The sequence below is a fragment of the Drosophila arizonae genome, chromosome 5 (assembly GCF_054131065.1).
Source record: "Drosophila arizonae isolate 15081-1271.41 chromosome 5, UAZ_ARI_1.0, whole genome shotgun sequence".
NCBI lineage: Eukaryota > Metazoa > Arthropoda > Insecta > Diptera > Drosophilidae > Drosophila > Drosophila arizonae.
Window position 1 is genome coordinate 13,210,047 of NC_142925.1, and position 22,132 is coordinate 13,232,178.

The window sequence follows — 22,132 nt, forward strand, 5'->3', positions numbered from 1 at the left end:
ATATTATTAAGACTTTTGAAAACACTAAAATAGAGTAGTTCTTGACTTTCAGCTTAAAATTTCATATACAAATTTTCCGAAAAATATATAAATATATCCAACTAAAAATACAAATTTTATAATAATTCATAAATCTCCCCTCAATTTTATTCACAAATCAAACAAAATCGAATATAATTTCTGTATACTTTGGTTTTTAATAAATAAATCGTTTGTCTTTACAGAGAAGCAAAATGCACGATTAACAATTACTTATTCATATTGGAGACAGATGGGAGACAGAAATGCAATTTCAGCTTATCCTTGGACACTTTTGTTGTTCTTTGATTTTATAGTTAATAGAAAAAGCGCAGCTTAATACTAAACCTAACTAATGCTTGAGCTGATGGCCCAGAGCGAGTCCTACGGACAGCAGCCATAAGAGCGCAAGCCGGTGCGCACTGCTCTGGCCGGACTTGGAGCTCTCCGGCGTAATGACGTCCAGCGAATGATCGCCCAGCACGACCTTGGTGGCCACAAATATGTTCTGGGGCAGGATCTGGCAGTAGTAGGTGTCGGCATTTTGCGGACTCGCCTTCAGTATGGTCAGATCGTAGTTCCGCGGATTCAGACTGAAGTTGGGCAGCACCACACTGCTGCCGCTGGTGATGATCTTGGAGTCCTGGTACCAGAGTATGACGTTCTCTGCAATACATATTTCAATTAGCTTCAATTTCAGTCGATTGACCTGAATTCACTTACCTTTTGTGATGTTCTCATCACACTTCAACACAACATCCTCGCCCAGTATGCCCCGCTGGGTCAGAGTCCTGTTGCGGTATCCTGTTACGCCGGTCTTGACAACACCTGTGGGCTTCGTCTGTGGACTGGGCGCACTCAGCTCGTCCGTGTCGTAATCGTAATCGTCATTCAGCATCATATCGTCGCTGTCCGCATTTGAGGGGTAGCCTAGAAGTGCAAAAGACAATTATTGAGACTTTAATTATTATTTGGAAAAGCTTCATAAAATATCTCATTCAAATGTGTTGCTGTCATTAAAAATCGGAACACTAAAGATTGAACTTTATAGCCAGACCGCAGCCGACATCATACACAAAAGCGTGGGTGGCTCAACCTTGAATTTGGAATTCTTTTACGATCTGATTATCTGAAGTTTTACGAGTGCATCTCGAAACTATGGGGAATATTCAAAATAACAAAAATTATTACTATTTGGTAAAACAATAGGGCCATAAAAACAGCCATGAAATAAAAAGAAACAAAAGCCAAAACAAAACTCGCGTTGGCCGCAACTATAACTGGACCTGGTCCATTATGACCCACATTTCCTGGTGGCTAATCACTTGAACGTTTCAATTAAATTGAAATTCAAACCGGGAAGTTTTTGTTTTGCCAATGCATTAGGGGCACTCATCAGGCGGTGCTGATGTTGATGTTTTTAATAGCTTATATACAGTTTTCAATAGAGCAATATGCGATGTGGATGTGAATAGAGATGGAGATGCAGATGGGCGAGATAGGTAAATACACAGGATACTGAGAGAGGGGCTGGATATTTTTATCGGTAATGTAGAATGGATACGATGAACAGAGAGACAAAAAGGGCTGAGATATACAGTCAGATCCAGATATACAATACGATATACGATACAATACAGATCAGATCAGAAGATACAATCAGATACAGATACAGATACAAACAGATACAGATACAGATACAGATACAGATACAGATACAGATACAGATACAGATACAGATACAGATACAGATACAGATACAGATACAGATACAGATACAGATACAGATACAGATACAGATACAGATACAGATACAGATACAGATACAGATACAGATACAGATACAGATACAGATACAGATACAGATACAGATACAGATACAGATACAGATACAGATACAGATACAGATACAGATACAGAGCAGATACAGATACAGATACAGATACAGATACAGATACAATACGATACAGATACAGATACAGATACAGATACAGATACAGATACAGATACAGATACAGATACAGATACAGATACAGATACAGATACAGATACAGATACAGATACAGATACAGATACAGAAGATACAGATACAGATACAGATACAGATACATACAGATACAGATACAGATACAGATACAGATACAGATACAGATACAGATACAGATACAGATACAGATACAGATACAGATACAGATACAGATACAGATACAGATACAGATACAGATACAGATACAGATACAGATACAGCTACAGATACAGATACAGATACAGATACAGATACAGATACAGATACAGATACAGATACAGATACAGATACAGATACAGATACAGATACAGATACAGATACAGATACAGATACAGATACAGATACAGATACAGATACAGATACAGATACAGAATACAGATACAGATACAGATACAGATACAGATACAGATACAGATACAGATACAGATACAGATACAGATACAGATACAGATACAGATACAGATACAGAACAGATACAGATACAGATACAGATACAGATACAGATACAGATACAGATACAGATACAGATACAGATACAGATACAGATACAGATACAGATACAGATACAGATACAGATACAGATTCAGATACAGATTCAGATACAGATACAGATACAGATACAGATACAGATACAGATACAGATACAGATACAGATACAGATACAGATACAGATACAGATACAGATACAGATACAGATACAGATACAGATACAGATACAGATACAGATACAGATACAGATACAGATACAGATACAGATACAGATACAGATACAGATACAGATACAGATACAGATACAGATACAGATACAGATACAGATACAGATACAGATACAGATACAGATACAGATACAGATACAGATACAGATACAGATACAGATACAGATACAGATACAGATACAGATACAGATACAGATACAGATACAGATACAGATAGATCAGATACAGATACAGATACAGATACAGATACAGATACAAGATACAGATACAGATACAGATACAGAATACAGATACAGATAGATACAGATACAGATACAGATACAGATACAGATACAGATACAGATACAGATACAGATACAGATACAGATACAGATACAGATACAGATACAGATACAGATACAGATACAGATACAGATACAGATACAGATACAGATACAGATACAGATACAGATACAGATAACAGATACAGATACAGATACAGATACAGATACAGATACAGATACAGATACAGATACAGATACAGATTACAGATACAGATACAGATACAGATACAGATACAGATACAGATACAGATACAGATACAGATACAGATACAGATACAGATACAGATACAGATACAGTACAGATACAGATACAGATACAGATACAGATACAGATACAGATACAGATACAGATACAGATACAGATACAGATACAGATACAGATACAGATACAGATACAGATACAGATACAGATACAGATACAGATACAGATACAGATACAGATACAGATACAGATACAGATACAGATACAGATACAGATACAGATACAGATACACAGATGCGGGTACAGATGCACTTGCTAATATATTCAGATACATATTTATATGTAAATATAGATACATTTCGATATATTCAGATATATGCAGATGCAGATATATAAATAGATGCATAAGTGAAGGAGCAGATGCAACTGCAGCCGCACAGATGTAGCTGCATTACAGATACTAATGCAATTACAGACATATTCAGACACAGATACACACACACACATACTAGTACATATTTAGCCGCAGATGCAGCAGCAATGATGCGGCTGCAGATCCCAGCGCAGCTGCGCACGGTCGAGTTAAGCCAATTCGCATATTTTTGCTCGCGTCTCACATTTTCAGATATTCATTGCTTCCTTTATAAATACACACACTGTCTGTGTGTTGGTGTTTACGTGTGTGTGTGTGTGTGTATATATTTTGTCAAAGTCGAATGGAAAAACATTTCACGGAAATGGGGTCAACTGAAACTCGGGTGCTCGCACACAAAAAATTAAAATAAGCGAATGGAAAGAGAAAACACTGCGCCAGCCGACAACAACAACAACCCCAACCCCCACCCCCACCCTAAAACGAGCATAGCCCGTGTCGGTCGGCCGATCGCCGCACCCACATGTGTGCATGCGGCCAACACATTGGTGGCATGGCTTATGCGGACAGTAGCTGTAGCTGCTGCCACTGTCACTGCTGGCTGGCTGTCTGGCGTCGCAGTCGACGTCGGCGTCACTTTGTGCTACTTTGTTTTAGTGGTGTCGACAGTGGACACAAAATCGAATAGCATTTCACAACAATGTCCATTTTCACTCTGACAACTGCAGTGCATGGCCAGACACACACACACACGCAGACACACACACTGATATATATCACACCCTCGCTCCTCGAGGCAGACAAAGCGTCGGGAGTAAAATTGGAAGAGGGAAACATTTGGACGATTGTGAAAAAGTTTAAATTTACATTCGTATTTCGCTGCTGCCATTTCTCTCTCTCTCTCTCTCTCTCTCTCTCTCTCTCTCTCTCTCTCTCTCTCTCACTCTCTCTCTCCTTCTCTCTCTGTTTCAGCTACTGACTGCATTATGGCTGTTGGTTTTTCTTTTATTGTTTTCTTTATTGTATTATTCTTTGGCACACACACACACACACACGCACACACACTTTATTATAGCCAGTTTTGTTGCCGTCGCCGCTGCTGCTCAGCGTTGCGTGTTGAAATTGTTAGTTGTCATATAGATCGGACACTCGCATAATAACAAACAACTGATAAAGTTGCTGCAGAAAGGCACGACTAGCAGAATGCCCTATAAAATTGATGCAACTTAGTAGAAACTAACAATATACAAATAAATATAATTCATACTTTTAATAGAACAGTTTGCTTAAGCACATCATACCCGATCTAAACCTATTACAGGGTATTTGCACGCTTATAGACTTGGGTTTCAGTGACTTAATTGATAGCGGATATGCCGACAGCCAAGTGTAGTTGACTGAACTTGCTTGAGTTTGGCGCCCGCCCCCAACTTTGAAATGAATTGAAAATTTTTAAGGCACATTTCACTTGGACGGTAATTTCCTCTATGTAATAAAGAGAGAGCATACGCATTGACCCCATCGACTTCGCTCTGTCGTAAATTTCGTGCCATTAACAACCCAAGTAACAATAATAAGAAATTCTTCTCGCTTCCCAGAAAAACGCCAATGAACCGGGAACACAATGGACGCTGCAGACTGCAGTTGATATATGCCGCAGCCAGGGGCAGTTGCTGGCTTTACTCTTTCGGCAAGCGCTGAAACATGTGCCATGTGCCATTTGCATTATAATGCAGCACAGAATATATATTATTTATTTATGCAAAGAAAAAAATTAAAAGGGAACTTAACGCGGATCTATTTTGCCATGCAAAAAAAATCGATTGAAAAAAAAAAAAACCACAAATATTGTTAGTGGATATTCAGGAATTTAAAAACAGAAATCTTACCTATATCAATCAAATTTAAGGAAAATAAAAAAAAAAAAAATAAAGTGAAAAAAAATCTACAAAAATTTTTAATATGTTGTAGGTAGATTCTTCTTTATAAATGTTTCGAGTTAAAATAGTAAAAGAAATTGTTTTTGCTTCTCTACTAAAAATTTATAAATAAATCTTTGCTCATGTCAAATTCTTTAAAAATGTAGAACATTAAAAATCGCATTAAAAAAGACTACAAAAATTTAAAATATTTAGAAAATGATTGCTACATTAAATTTTGAAAAAATTCCTTTGCTTTTATATAAGCCTTATATTATAAGGAATTTTTAATAAATCTTAGATAATATATAAAATATTATTGGAAAATGTAGAACAATTAAAAATATCATTTAACAATATTACCAAATTTTAAATATAAATATAATAGATAAGAAATTCAGTTACACTTTTTTCTGCAATTTTTTTATTCATTAATCAAAGCATTGTATGAAAAAAAAAAATAATAATAATAATAATAATAACTCTTTTAATGTTCCAGATTTCTGTTGCAGGAAATTTATTCCCATGGGACTGAATAGTTTTTGTTTATTATTATTTTTTTTTTTATATTTTGTTGTTCATGCTCTTGGTGTTTAAGATAACAATTGTGAGTTGATCTTGTTTTTTTTTTTTCTGTAGCTTTGTTTCTATTTATGTTTTTATTTTTTCCTGGCTTTAATTGGTACTCAGAATTAGGCCAGAAACAATTTATCATAGGCTGAATGATTCTCGAAAAATGTTCGGCTAATAACCCCTAGAGCTGACCCGAATGACGCTGACCAGTGGGTAGCCATAAGCCTGGCGGGCAAAGCCTTTGCCTCTTTGCCTTTGCGCCGGATTCTGCCAGTCACTGGAATCATCCAAGTGCAGCAGTTTTTACTACCTGATAAGCCGCCCGAGTGCCTCATTTGTGGCCGAGTCTGGGGCCGCGGCCGAGGCCTAAAAGCGCTCAGCGAGCTCTGATCTTTGATCTCCTGTCTCGCTGTTTGTCTGTCTGTCTGTCTTGTACTGTTGTTTCAGGTTTTCCAACAGCCAGCCCCTACGTGACTGACCCTGCTGGTGCGCAGTCCCGACTCGGGCTCGGGTCCAGGTTGGCCAACTGGCGAGTGCGTTATACGAGCCGAAAATTATGCTGTTTGTGTGGCGGATGGATGGTGGCAGATAGAGACATGAAGCGAAGCGGATAATGATAATGGCATTCTGGTTCTTTGAAAGCGATCAGGTTACGGCCCGAGGGACCAACAGACAGACAGACAGGCAGCCAGACAGATAGTCAAACAGAGAGGCAGAGATATAGCCAAGCAGCTCTACCTACGCACTGGCCCAACTCGACGGCAGATGTGCAGCAAATTCAGAGAACAAACACCCATTGACAAATAACCCACACAGTTGCAGACGAAATGCGGCATTCACAATTCGCATTCACAATTCACATTCGCAATTTACAATTCGAGTTGAAAGGCCGCGTGTCGTGTGCCCAGTCAAGGGGATTGAGTCGACAGATGTTTGTCGAGCGCATTTGCTGGGCAATTATCGAAAGCTGTTCGAATCGAGAATGCAAATCAATGTGCTTCATGAATTTATGGGACATGGCTGAGCGTGTTGTCCCATAATCGATATTCAATTGCAGGCGATCAAGTGGCTAAGGCAATAGAAATGAAAGTATGTACGATACGAAACCCGATGCACTTACAATTGGGAGTTGCAGCCAAATATAGACGAAGTACATTGATTTCACTTAGCCGGCCGAGCAGTTACATTTGATAGGCGCTTGTGCGTGCCTCGCCAGAGTTATTATCAGAGCCAGAGAGCGCCTCTCAAACATTTCTGGCACATACAGGGGGGGGAGAACATGGACAGCGTTTCCCGTTGCCCAAAGTGCACGTGTTGGCACTTATGAGGCGGGGCGAGCTCCGAGCTGCGGCCTCGCCAAGTGCTCAGATGCGGGCACATAGCCAAAAACAAAAAGAACCATATCTATATATATACATATGTTATTTATATGTATACATATATGTATGTCCATGTGCATATACATATATGTACATCATGTATGTACTTTAAAATCCAATAGGTCAACAATAGAAGCTAGCACAATCCAAGTCCAAGTCCAGCTACGAGCCGAAGACGCACGCCCGCCGCATACTAAAAAGCGCTTCCCATTTAGAGGGGTGCGGGGCGGGACGGGGCAGGGCAGGGCTTGGCTTGGCCTAGGGCTCGTGTTCCATTCAAGTGGCTGCGGCGGTGACTGCGACTGCGACTGTAGCTGTGGCATGTAATTAATATGCGGCACTCCTTTCCAGCACCGCCAACTATTTAGCGCAAAAGGCAACAGCAATTCTATTTCTTCTCTTCTCTTCTCTTCTCTTTCTCTTTCTCTTTCTTTTTCATTTTAATTCATTGCGCCTCTTTCTGTGGCCAGTTCTCTTGTATTATTTATTGCTTCGCCTCGGCCATTCCCTTTCATGTGCGCCACCTAATGGCGCGATATCCCCACAGACATCCATAATCCAGCCTCGCCATATCGAATTCCAATGCAGCTCAAATCATATTTTATGAAAGTGGTTTCCATAACATCAAATATTCATTTATTTGCACATTTTGTAGTCATTGGAATATTTTCAAAATTGGAAAAAACAATATGTATGCATTTATACAGTTATATATGTATAATAGTATTGAGATCTGCTACAGTCTATGATTTATTCGAATTGTTGAAGTTTTTAATGAATATTCGTTATATTTTTTAAAGTTATATATATATTATAAATGTTAAACAAAATATATAAATATATATATTAAAAAATTATTCTATTATTATATACATGCAAAATACAAAAAATTTATATATTTCAAATAAATGCACTAAAAATATTTAAATAAAATTTCTATAAATATTTTGCCATAAAAATTATATATATTCTATATTATTTCAATTCAATAAAAAAAAAAAAAAAAAAAAAAAAAAAAAAAAAAAAACTATTTTAATACATATTATTATAATACATCATTTCTAGCAATTTTAGATTTGAGTCAAAGCTATATTGGCCATAAGCAAAGCTAAGCTAAGACTCTTCTCAATTGCATCCTTTTAAATAAAAATTTTAATTATTAAAAAAATTCGCTAAAATAATAATTATAATATAAATAAAATATATATTAGAATGAATATAATATAAAATCAAAATGATTATGTTGATTATTATTTAATATTCCATTTTATTTTATATATATTAGAATTATGATTTTAGCAAATTTTTTAACTAATAAATAACATTTGTATACTACATTTCTAATAAAAATATCAATTATTTAAAGAATTCCGTCTGCATTCTCGATAATAATTTCTCCCAAAATGCTGGTCCAAGGAACTTTGAACGATTCATAAATGTTTGTTTGATTCAATTAAGACATATTAATGAAAATCGAAAGCTCAGCGCAAAATGTATAGAAAAAGGAAGATCAATCAAACAAGTTTTCTATTAGAATACAATAGAACACGAAATTTGTCTGTAGACAAAGCTAAACTCTTTCGTTTTTGTTGCTGTAGCTGAATCATCATCTTCTACATGATGATGATGATCAACAAGAACATCATTGTGTGATCAAACCGATTAATTTTTATGTTTTAATGTGGCACAATTTATACATCTATATAGAATGTTGAGAGAGTACATAAGAGTAAGAGTTATTGTATGAGTGCTTATATACTCGAGCAGCACTCATTGAATGCAGCAAGCCACAAGCACACACACACAGCCACAAATAATAATAATAATACCCGCCTCTGACTGCTGTTGCCCCAGTTGAGTGCACACACACACACATTCACACACATACTTGTGCCGACTCGAACCGAAGTCGAACCCTGCCTCTATCTCAAGCCGATCCGCACCCGCAGCAGCAGCAGCAGCCGCAACAGGAGCAGGGGCGGCGGCGGGTGGCATGCAACAGTGGCAGCATGAGCCGCCAATTCGCCAGCTCAGTTCAGTAAATTGATTCTTTAATTGTCGAGAATTGGTTACGAGTTTGTTTAACTCGCTTTGCTGCTTTTGCCTTTGCTTGTGCGGCTTGTTGCCCCTCCACCTCCGCCTCCTCCTCCTCCTCCTCCTCCTCCTGCTCGTGCAACCCATGCCACAGTGCCCCCATCTGAGGCATGACAGCCAACAGAGAATGAGCAATGCGCATGAATCGAGCGGCTTACATGAAGCACTCGTATCTGCATTCGTATCTGCCGTCGTATCTACTGCATCTACTCTATAGGCATATGGCTGTCTATGGCTGTCTCGAGTCGAGGCATGAGTCAGAGATTCCAAAATAAATATGTATGCAAATACCAGAGGAATTATGCAAAAGACAGACCGAGCCCCTTGTCGTGATCGACCGAGAGGCGACTGTCGAGCGATTCTCAGATTCGCAGTCGTGAAACTCAATGCTCCGCGAGAAAAAGAGCAAAGAGTGATGAGAAACAAGAAAGAAGAAGGGAGAAAGAAGAAAGAAGGTAAAGGTAAACGTAGACAAGACAAACCAGAGCGAGTCTGATGATCCTCATTTGGCTTATTTACCCGTGTCAGGGCGATGGAATTCGAACCCAATATTATAATGCGCCGATATTGATGGCCATTTCATAGGCAGCCTTTGAGCTGGGGCTGAAATACTTTTTAGGAGATTCGCAAAGGCTGCCAAGGCTGCTCACCCTTGGCAATCCAATCAAACTGATAGCAATCGCATTGTTTATGGCCAAAGGGGTTAGCCTAGGGGCTACAGGGAGGAGCAGAGGATCTTTCTCTCTCTCTCTCTCTCTTTGTTCGAAAAACACACATTCTCACGCTGCTGCGACACGCTTGCCTAACTAAAAAAAATCGAAACAAGGAGCTGCGGTATATCGCCCTCTGCCCTACCCTGTTTACCTGGTTACTGTTGCTAACATCCTCATTCATTGTGCTTCCTGTTGATGTTGTTGTTGTTGTTTTTGTTGTGTTGTCGCCTATTAGGCATCTATGGAATAATTAACAGCGTAACCGATATGCGAATGAATGGCACACACTCACACACGCACACTCACACACACCCCGTCGCGCTGCCATTCAAAATTGGCATACTCACTTCCGATTGAATGAGTGCCTGCATCTATATATATATATACTATATAGTATATGTAATCGAGGGAGTGCTGGCGCTGCAGTCGGTTTATTGATCGTGATAAATAACTGCATTAATGTGACAGCTTTCGCCTATAAATTATAGATTTTACAGTTTGCATTCAACTAGCAATAAGAAAAAAAAAGCAGGTAATATTTACTTAATGTGCACTATGATTGAGCAATAGCTGAAACGAGTTTCGCTTGCTTTTAAATGCCAAGAGTTTTCAACACAGATGATAAATGATAAAGTTTTTTAGGAAGTCTCTGATGTTTTGTAGATCTTTTTGGGCATTCCCCAGAGTGAATCAGTTGTCATCACCGCAAAAGAATGTGATTGAAATATATAAAAATAGAAATTTAAAATTTCTTCTGCACAAGAGCAGGATCCATATAAATCTATTTTAAGCACCGCCCTCTAATCCTCCGCACACGAGTGTGAATCACAGCAAATTATTCTCAAAGTATTTCGTCAATCTCTTAATACCGCGCAAAGTTCAGCGCATTTGACTTGTAGAATACTCTTTATATAGGTCAAAAATTGTTCCATAAATTCCAAAAGACTCACACACACACACACAAAGAGACAGTCATTAGTATTTAGTTGAATCTGATCAAGTCGGTTCAAAGGGTCTCCACACACAGAGATTAGATTATGCGCCTACAATTGCAACAGATTTCCGCTGCACTAAAACTTGGATTATACATATATATGTATATATAGCGTATATGTATGTATATAGAGGGCTCTACCAAAAACTTACCCAGGGCAGATCGGGCGATCAGTAGCACAGCCAGCAGCAGCAGCAATTGATTCTTTCGGACTGTTCCCGACACCATTTTCGTAGTTCTCTCTTAACTGCTCGACACTCGAAAGTAATATGATAATGTAGATTGGGGAATATATTCTGGCAACGTTCTTAAACTGTGTCACACGTCTTCGTCTTCGTCTTCGTCTTGACTGTTGCTTGTTTATTATTCTTGTGATTTCCCACAAAATCACACAAATTATTGCCGAGTAATTAATTATTGAAGTTGATTTCGTTGCCGTTCAATGTCCCAATTTTCAGCCTACATATTCAGCACTTTTCCACAAAAGAAGCGTAATTACTCTGCTTTGTAGTTATTTATTTATTCTCTTCTTCTTTCTTTCTTTATTTTTTGTTATTTTAGTATTTTGATTTCTGGCTCCGTTCACACTTCACTCAATCCGGCACAGATAAACGAACTTCACCAAAAACTTTCTGTGTTCACAGTTAATCCAGGGGAAGAGTTCCAGCCGATAACGTTCCGATCTGCGTCTACGCACAAAAGTTGACTGCACGAACTCGCCTCTGTCGCATTGTCGGCGAGGCGCGAATTTATGAATTTAACTTTTACAATTCGTTCGGCTTTCGGCTTTTGACTGTTCGGCTTTCGGCTCTCGTCTGTTCGGCTCACTGGGATTCACTGCACTGTTCGTCGCAAGAGCGCTGAAACGAATGCCGTTTGTCGCATAGTTGTTGGCCCCAGCGTTGTGTTGGTGGTTGAAGAGAGAGCGAGGCAAAGGCAGAGGCAGTGCACAATGTCAGAGAGTTTGGCTAAAGAGAGCCGAAACTATAATTAAAGAGAAATGTGCTTTGGCCTTCCATTACAAATTCGAATTGCAATTGATGAAGCATAGTTTTATTTTTAATATTTTTTTATTAATTAATAAATTTTTATTTACACAAATCTTTTAAATATAAGTTAAAAATCAATACTTAAGTTTTAATTTTAACATTTTAACATTAAAATATTTTAGTACATATATAATTTATTGATATAATACAAAATAAGTACTACAATAATATTGTTTCAATTTATTTTTCGTATATTGTATATAGTATAATTATTTTCATATAGAAATTATTAATATAAGATTTGTGGAAATATTTGTTTAAATATTATTTAATTTTTTATTTGAATTTTTACATTTTTCTTATGATGTCAGAACTTATGAACCAAGTTTCCTGACATGTTCTCAATCCAAGCATGTGATTGACGTGTTATTTAATCTAAAATCTAAATTATTCATTCGATGCATCGTTAATCGTTTCAAGTCATTAAAAATTATTTACCTACAGATGATTATTTTGCAAGCAAGCCAGGCAGTTGTTTTCAGCATATATTAGCTTCTGGTTTACTGAATTGCGGAAATGCCAGGCAAAAATACCTCAAGTAATCAGCTAATGGAATGTCTACAATATATGGAAACGTTTTCAAAATAATAATCATAGGAAAATCGAGTTTACAAGTGCCCTCAGCTGGTTTCCTGATTGATTTTAGATTTTACTGTTGATAGCTTGCTTGAGACACGAAAAGAAAAACTGTACTTAGATTAGCTTTAATAAATTAACAAATTTTAGATCTATACCCATTCGGAAAGTGAAAAGAGTATATTGGTGTTATGTTATATCCGTATATATATATAATAGTATATTTATTATTTATACGAATTTTTATGATGTAGCATGGGAAAAATCTATTGAAATCTGAAGTTTCCTTTACCTTCTATCGTCTCTCCATTTTCTAATTTCTATTTCCTTCTACTACTATCTACTATATATCTCCACTGATTGAAGATGGGAAATTCAAGTAGTTAATTAAGCAATACCAAGTTATTTATGCTAATTACATTAATATGTAACTTACATTTATGTATTTTAAATTTAACATTTAGCGAAAAGGAATCCCTTGCCCAGAATACAGGCAAAACATATGTGAAACATACATAGCTGACACGTTTAAACAAATATGTTAACACTATATATACATACACATACAAATATGCTGACATATACCATATACACATACATATACATATATACACTCTATGTAGGTTAACTGAAAGGCAATCGGTTGGCAATTAATTTGGTATTCGGCTCGCAAAATGGCATGCAAAAGGAAATGTAATTATATCATGTTTATCTGCTTAAGGCATTCCTGTGCCAAATACTTTCGCATTTATTGGGCATTGCAAATTTTCGTAGCGAGCAATTTGCTGGTGTTTTCCATTTAAATATGTTCTACATGCTGCAGTTTCTCAGAAGAGACGCAAAGGACGAGCTGCAGCCGCACTGCGGTGCATTTCGCGCTGCATGAGCTGCATGAGCTGCACTGATGCAGTCTCCAGTTGCAGTTTGCTTAATGAAATTGCAACGTTCCCAGCAAAATGTTTTGTATGGGAAGCCGGACGATTGGCAAACGTTGCTGTGATTTACTCCAGCATCAGTCCGAGAGGCCGACTGGGGGAGCAGATGCAGTCACATATACATATATGGTTGTTCGTGTGGGCAGACAGTGTCTGCAATAACTGTATGAGAAGACACATGTAACATGCAATGCAACATTTGCTGATATCTTGTCGAGTTGAAGCGAGACAAACAAACAATTAAAATTAATCTACGACCATAAAACAAAGTGCGTATTGTGCGCGAGTATCTCGCGGATGCATTATGCATATCTATCTATGTGTGTATATGAGTGTGTGTGTGTGTGTGTGCACATTCATCTTGTTGTTTGTGTTGCCTTATGTTGGGGACTGTTGTTGGGCTGCCTGGTTGCCAAGTTTTGTAAACATCCGCAAAATCTCCAGATTTGGGGGCAGCAGCATCTGAGATTTTCATTTTTTTTGTTTTTGTTTTTCATCTCCAACTGCACATGTTCGCGCCTGCAGCTAAGCTGAGCAAAGCAATGCGAGGATATTAATCAAATATTTATATTTACACGTAGACAACGCACACATTGTTGCTGGTAGGCAGAGAGGTGGAGGCGGTGGCTGGGGCAGCGGCAGCGGCAGCTACGGCGGCGGCATTCACCAAATTTTCTGAGAATTTCTTTACAACTTTGAAAACAAATTAATCAAATAAACAACAGCGACAATTCAGTTATATGTATGTGTGTGTGTGTTGGTTAAAAGCTGTGCAATGCCTGCATAAAGCAACAATCAAACAAGATCTTTCTAGCTTCTAGCTGTCTCTTATCTCAGTCGCTGCGCAGACTCCACAGCCGCCGGCTAAGAGAGCCGCAATGGACGACAGCAAAGAGAGCGTTAGAAACTATGTATAGTTGGCAACGCGAGTCACACGTACAGTCGAGCAAATGTGGTGTGACCGAGTGTGTGCGTGTGTATTGGTGTGTGTGGGAGTGTGTGTCGGGGGTTGTTTAGCTGGTTTTTGTGCAAAAGAGCAGTTCATGATGGATGAAACAGGACCCACGGCCTCAGCAAAAAAGCAACTGAAGTAATTGTTTGGAATTGGAAGTGTCAGCAAATGTGCGAAAGAATTTCAATCTTCCACCGAGCAATATACTCACTCCACATATGTAAGCATACACTGACAACAATGGGAAGAGAGAACGAATTCAAAACAACTTATGAAGGATTGTCAGAGATAACAATAACAAAGACCAAATTTAAAATAATAATAATAATAATGAAAAATGAAATAAGTTTTAATATGTATAATATTATAATCACTTTTAAAGTATTCAATAAAAATTATATAAAATCCATAACAAAAATAATAACTAAATTTATGAATAATAAAAATTATTTTATTAACTATATATTTATATACAAATAATAGTAATTTATGTATAAAAAAAATAAATATTTAATTTAATTTATTAACTGTAGACTATTAATAAACCATTTTAGTAATAATAAAATGAAAATATTTAAAATTATTATTATTATTAAATTATTAATTATATTATAAAATAAATAAAATATTTTTTTTTATGTAAACAGGTTTGTGTTATATTATTATGCATAAAAAAAGAATAATAAATAAAATACAATCAGATGAAGAAATAAATGTTTGTAAAATATATAAATATAAATAATGATACGATTTTAATTTCATATATAATATAATATTTAAAATTAAAAAAATATATATTTCATGTCTTCACAGTGTATTCCATATTGCACTGACCTAGGCATCGTAACGTTCCTGCACACATAGCATACAATATGCACATACACACACACATATACACATACATACCCATACACATACGTATGGTCATGTGAACACCCTCGATAAGTCAACAGCTTTACGGCATTTAGGCCATGGGCTGCCTGTTATTCTGTGGAGTTACATTTTGTGGTCGCATTCGCGCATGGGCATGCGATGCATACCAAATGCCAAACTCCACTTGAGCGACATCTCCATATACATATGTATGCCAATGAGTCCTGTGTGGCGCGCTCTGCTCGCCCAGTAAATTTCCAATTGGGCAGCAAAGTTTGCCGCTGCTGTGAGTCATCGGCCATCATCATTCGCGTTCGCGTTTGCGTTCGCATTCGCATAGTTTTCGTTTTTATTTCCTTTTTTTATGCTGCAGTCGTCCTACACGATTCGTGGTGTGCTCTTCTTATTCTCTGCGAGAAGCGACGCGAAACGGCGCGACGCCACGAGCAAAGCGACCAAACAACCAAAGCAACCCACGCAAAAGTTCAGTTTCTCAGTGTCGCTCAGTGTGAACGGGTTTCTCCGGGTCTGGTTAAAGCCAAATAAAAACAAATAACAGAAGAAAAAGAACTATATATATCGTAGAGCAAAGTGATAAGGATTTCCAGCTCAACTGCAGTCGAGTTACAATAAAAAATATAATCATAATAAAATGTGGCGAATGACGCATCTCCTGCTGCTGGCACTCAGCCTTGGATCTCTGTGGATGTCAGGTACAAATCCTGCTGCATTACACTATCCAGTTGGATTCCAATTAGAATCTGTTCAATGTTTTCGAATATAAGTTCTTCGCATTTGCATTCGGTCCATTCACATCACGCACACACAATTATTTATAGCACACTTGGCATTCATAACGACTCACACATACACATACATACATACATTTGCAATTTGTGCTAAAATCTATGGCATCTGTTTTCATGGAATATTCATCTGATCCATTAGCCTTGTCTCTAGCCATCTTAGCCAATTGAGCGATGCCAACATACTAAGTTTATCAATCATACGCCATGTTGACAGATCTGCCAATTATATAGACATGTAGTATATATACTCATAAGATTTTCCACTTTTCATTGTATTGCATAAAAACTATTCAAAGAATAGATATTATGAGCACATATAATACACTTGCCAAGGTTGCCTAGCTCGATTCATTGTTGCCATATGGCGGCATCCACTTTGCATCTCTGTGGACTACAAAAATGTTGCCGGGTAAACAATCCTTCAAGTTGTATAAGCACATAGATTATGGCGTGATTAGGCAAAGTGCCTGCAGTATATCCAAAACTGGATGCATAGCACAAAGTGCAAAATGGGAAAATGAGAGAATGCGCGAGGAGGCAACGCTCAAGAAATCGATGGATTAACCCAACCCAACACCACTCAACCCAACCCAACCCAGCCATCGTCTCTGGTGCATTAGCCTCCCTCTAACATTTTGGTGGCAGCATTTAACGGCCTACGCCAATTTGCATACGCTGATTACTTTGCAACTATTTAAATATCTTTAAATCCAGCTAGACTCTAAAATGTGCTATAAAATGTTTGCAATGAGCTTTAAGTAAACTTTTCATATCTTGTGTGGAATCTGAGTTAAGGAATTTAATATTTAATATGCTTGGAGTGAAAACAGTATGAGGGCTTTACGTTAATGTAAACCAAACTAGAGTTTGCACTAAATACTTTTATATATGCTTATCTGTTAAAGTGATGGGATCGGAAGTTTATGAAGGTTTTACTCTAACTTTATTTATCTTATTTATCTGCCATATAGAGAAATCGAGAGCATAAGAATCAGCTGAAATATTACACCTATTAATTTGCTACAATTTTTTTAATTAACTTGTGATTTCTTTAATACTTTCAAAGTTGTAAAATATGTGGACTTACGGATTATTTTTTTTGTCTTCAAATTCTTATAAAATAATTTTCTCAATGCAGACTAAGTTTTTCAAAAACAAATTTAGCTTACTTTTAGTTCTCTTTTTTAGATAAGAGTCAAATTTGCAAATTTAGCTGATTTCGAATAAAGCTTAAACATAATAGCATAACAGAACTTAGATTGCTTAGAAAACATTTACAGTTAAAGAGCTTGCAAAATTAATTGGAGTCATGCAAAGTTTAAGAGAGAAAATTTAAGAGAATCAAAAGTTTCACACCAGCAGCAATTGCTCTCTTAATTTTAAAATTTTTATTAGATTTTTTTATTGCAATTCTTGGAACAATATTCAGCAGCATAATTATATATGCATATATATAAATGTGTATGTATATGCATACGTACATATATATATATTTATGTATATGTCATATAATAATAATAGAATATTAAATGGAATATTTCGTCGAGTCTGTTTACAAGCTCTAAACTATTCGCATATTAATGAATGCAAATGTCGAGTTATTCATTTCTATTCACATCCAGTTAACTATTCACAATATGGCAATAGATCCATCTATAAGAGAATCTAACTTATCGACAATAGAGTCACGTCTAGACGTATATTTAGCAATAGAGAATTTCCTTGTAAACCGCGCAAATCATCTATGGGAATCGCGTCTTGTGGCCGACCGAAGCGATGACAAATTGATGAAATTCGGAAGACGGCGCGTGTAGTGCGCACCACCATCGAGCCTGCGAACCACCGAACCACCGAGCACCACTGACTCGGCACCACCGTGCTGATGAGCTGTACGCACTTGTGTGGCTAACCGCAAATGGACAAATTAGTGTCACAGCACACACTCATCCATGGAGTGGACAGTGGGAGAGGGGACAATGAGCACATTGGATAAAAATATCAACATGATTAAAGTGACTTTGAATAATCAAGCGGCTAAATGAATACGGGGAAATGAGTGCATGAATGGGTGAATGAATTGTGTTCTTCTTTAATTATTATTAATATGTAAACAGCATTGACAGTTGAGCTGCTAATGAAGGCTTGAGAATTTAGATAGTGCAGCTTTGACCTTGATCCTTTTTGTAAGACGAATAGATAAAGAGAAGTCTCTATAAAGAATAGATAGGGAGATGTCTCTATAAAGGCGAATAGATAAAGAGAAGTCTCTATAGAGATGAATATATATATAAAGGGAAGTCAATTCGTCGCTATATGTTCTGGTTATATCTATATAAAGAAAAGTCTATCAAAGAGAAGTGTGTACAGAGACGAATAGATTAAGATGAGTCTAATGAAACGAACAGATAAAGGGAAGTTAATTCGTCTCTATATGTCCAGGCTATATCCATATAAAGATAAGTCTATTCGTCTACTTGTCTCTATAAGTATGTCATACCTAAGCAACAAGTTATAACATGACTTAAATGTTGAAGTTGCTCTAAAATGATAGCTATTGATGATATTCGAGAGTATCTTCATATGTCTTATAGGATGAGCCATGTCTCACTTTACTTCTTACATATATGTATGTATTCGATCTAAAATAATAAATCTTGAATTGAATTATCTATAAGCTCACTCCACTATACACGACATGTTTGACAAAAAAATAATCTCGTAGTTCTCTTTCAAATTGTTTGCTTATTTTAAAACAAGTCAGCGTAGAATATTAAAGAATTTAATAGAAAACCTAACTTAGATATAATTGACATCATTAAAATTTATTTTTAAATACTAAAATTACAATACCATTAAAAAATACCTTAAAATTGTTATAATATATCACAGTAGTAGAAACATTTGTTGCTTTCAACTTGGATTATAATTGGCATTTCGATTATATTTAAACTGGTTTGCAATTAGCTAAAATGTCAATTACTATTATTTAGTCTTTATAGCTATAAATGCAGCTAGTTGACAGTTCTCTGAGTTTTAATGAAAATCTGTATTTACAGCTGTTGCTTAACTAACAACACTTTGACCTATAATTAAATTTAAGTTTATAATTTCCATTGCTCAACTATTGCGATTGCTTTACTTATCTAATTGCTGCAATTACCAAGTACTTAACATACTTAACAGTTATTATTTCACATAACTACAAGTATTCATGCATCTTGAGCTCAAGTCTCGCACGAAGCTCCCTAGCTTTCTAGAGCTGTGACCCAATTTCCGTGGACTCCCACAAGTTGGTGGCTAAGCGTTCGATAAACAGGATAAATAAATTAGCACACGCTGTGGCTGTGGCTGTGGCTTATAGCGGGTATTTGCCAATTTGAGCGACGAACTAAAAGTGCAAATGACGCAAGCGAACCATATTGCGGGAGCCTTGACATAAATCAATATACAAAGCATACCCGTGTTTGAAATCCCGAAAAATGTCTGTCCAGAATGACGAACGGACAAACGGATGGACGAACGGACGCATAGACAATTCCCGCTGAAACATATAATGACCTCGAAGCGCTGACATGGCGTGGCGTGGCACGGCTGGGCATGGCATGTGTAGAAAGACTCGGGAAACTATGGGGACTATGAGCTGTGAAATGGGCGTTGACACGCTGCCAGTGGCCAGAGCTGCGCCCATTTCCTAATGGTTTTATGTTGTTGCCGTCGAGTGGGTGTAGCTGGGCGTTTGGGAATCTAAGCTTAGGCCTAGCTAAGCTCGAAAATCTGAAAGAGTTCGTTGAGGGCGGGAGGGGAGGGATTGGGTCTGCCATAGAGTGGTTTTCAATGCATAATTGGAGCTTAATTACGTCCAGGTGTGCTGTTGACCTTGCCTCGCCCACATTTACTAATCTATGTATATGTATTTCAGCACACGCTGAGGAGATGTCGAGCGACTATGAGAATGAGAACGAGAATGACTATGGGGAAGATGATTCAGCGCGCTCGCCTGGCAACTTGGCCAAGTCGACGGCGGCTCCACTGGTGCCCTTCTTCAACCAGAAGGCGGGCGTCGTGCACGTCGATGCCAGTGCGAGCAATGTGAAGATCGACTGCCCAGTGAAGAACTACGATGGTATGGATTGATGATTGCAGCCAGTTGAGATGGGTTCCGGCTTTCATGTTCCATTCCATTGCAGCCAAACACCATGTGATTCTCTGGTATCGCGAGGAGACGCTGGTCGTGAACGGCAATCAGTCGGTGATCGACATCTACAAGCTGGACAGCCCCTTCGTACTGCTTGCCCCCCTGGCCAATGCAACGGGCCACAGCTTCCACTGTGAGGTGCTGCCGTCGGGTGTGCGGCGCGACATCTCCGTCAAGTTGGCACCGACGCCACCAAGTCCTCCGCAGCCAAACGCGACGCCGGCTGGCCACAGCTCGGCGCCTCCAGCGCTCAGCTGGCCAACAGCTCTGAAATGTCTCATTCTCAGTATACTTATCCGTGCACATTTCTAAGCCACAACAAAATCCACACACATTTAACTAATGAATGCACCACCGGCACCACCTTGTACTTTTTCAACTGGCAAAAGGACTTACTGAACAGCGCACAATCAAGGACGAGCTTGTATCCAAAATAGTTCAATCTGAGCAAATCTCTCGCATTAGCCAATGCCTTGGTTCCATTTCCTCCCCCCATCAGGTGGAGCTTGAATGGATTGCTTCTCCACTTAGGTGTTGCTTTATTAATCTAGATTAGCCATAAGAGATTATATATATATAGTCTGTATATATGCGCCTATATACAAATGTTGAACGAATCTGCTTTATTATATATATATACACACAAATATATGTGAAAATGCTTATCAATTATAGGATCAATAGCTGCTAGACGAAAAACCAGAAAAAGTATATAGAATTTACAATTAACTATGTTATTATTGATCCGATTCAGTTGCCTTAGCTAAGAGTTTGTTGTTTCCCTATCAAAATTCTATAAATATGTTTTATCTGAACTTTTCTTAACAAATAAATTTAACTTAAGTAACTAGCTTAAAACATAAGATTCCAGCAGTAACAAATAGTTCATAATTTCAATAGATCTTTATTTTATATACAATATATTATTTTTGTTAAAACTGTAATGAAACAAATGCATAAAATGTAATATTTCCAAGTGTCTTAAGCCGAATACAAAGAAGAATAAAAATAATAAAAAATATTTTGAAAATCGAATTGGAGCTCTTCACATTTTGCAGCAGTGCAATCAATGCAGAAGCCGTTAAAAATAAATAATAATAAAAACTTCAATTTCAGCCTTTCATAATGAGAGTGTCGTGAAAGAAAACCCACCCTTAGAGGGAACACGCTCAGAGTTCCATAGAGCGCATAGTGGAGCGAATAGGGGCGACTGCACAATTAAACACCCGCCGCGCTAGACAGAGACAGAGTCTGCCACTCTCCCTCTCTGTCTGTCTTTCACTCTGTCACACAAGCAGCTGCAGTTTGTGGGTAGGAATTCCGCAATGTGCGCAGGACATGCAGGCCATATGGCCTGGCAGGCAGGCAGGCAGGCAGCCAAGCACAATGGGCCAGGGCAGAGCCAGGGTGGTG

At 37.7% G+C, this 22,132-nt stretch overlaps 2 protein-coding genes across 2 annotated transcripts; one reads left to right on the forward strand and one right to left on the reverse strand.

Moving 5' to 3' along the window:
* Positions 1–177: 177 nt before the first annotated feature.
* On the reverse strand, positions 178–12,200 carry babos (immunoglobulin domain-containing protein babos). Its single transcript, XM_018012244.2, has 3 exons — positions 11,483–12,200; positions 742–948; positions 178–684 (listed from the first exon to the last, which is right to left on the reverse strand). The coding sequence occupies exons 1-3, from the start codon at positions 11,556–11,558 to the stop codon at positions 371–373; spliced, it is 597 nt and encodes a 198-aa protein (XP_017867733.1). The 5' UTR covers positions 11,559–12,200; the 3' UTR covers positions 178–370.
* Positions 12,201–16,073: 3,873 nt separating this feature from the next.
* On the forward strand, positions 16,074–21,754 carry LOC108616811 (uncharacterized). Its single transcript, XM_018012246.2, has 3 exons — positions 16,074–16,428; positions 20,444–20,647; positions 20,712–21,754. The coding sequence occupies exons 1-3, from the start codon at positions 16,368–16,370 to the stop codon at positions 21,029–21,031; spliced, it is 585 nt and encodes a 194-aa protein (XP_017867735.1). The 5' UTR covers positions 16,074–16,367; the 3' UTR covers positions 21,032–21,754.
* The last annotated feature ends 378 nt before the right edge of the window (positions 21,755–22,132 follow it).

Bases quoted from the DNA above. Each gene is read 5' to 3' on its own strand.
- babos (XM_018012244.2), bottom strand. From the start codon at position 11,558: ATGGTGTCGGGAACAGTCCGAAAGAATCAATTGCTGCTGCTGCTGGCT. The intron at 949-11,482 runs GTAAGTTTTTGG...TTGCACTTCTAG, and splicing joins GATCGCCCGATCTGCCCTGG to GCTACCCCTCAAATGCGGAC. The intron at 685-741 runs GTAAGTGAATTC...TATGTATTGCAG, and splicing joins TGATGAGAACATCACAAAAG to AGAACGTCATACTCTGGTAC.
- LOC108616811 (XM_018012246.2), top strand. From the start codon at position 16,368: ATGTGGCGAATGACGCATCTCCTGCTGCTGGCACTCAGCCTTGGATCT. The intron at 16,429-20,443 runs GTACAAATCCTG...TATGTATTTCAG, and splicing joins TGGATCTCTGTGGATGTCAG to CACACGCTGAGGAGATGTCG. The intron at 20,648-20,711 runs GTATGGATTGAT...ATTCCATTGCAG, and splicing joins CCCAGTGAAGAACTACGATG to CCAAACACCATGTGATTCTC.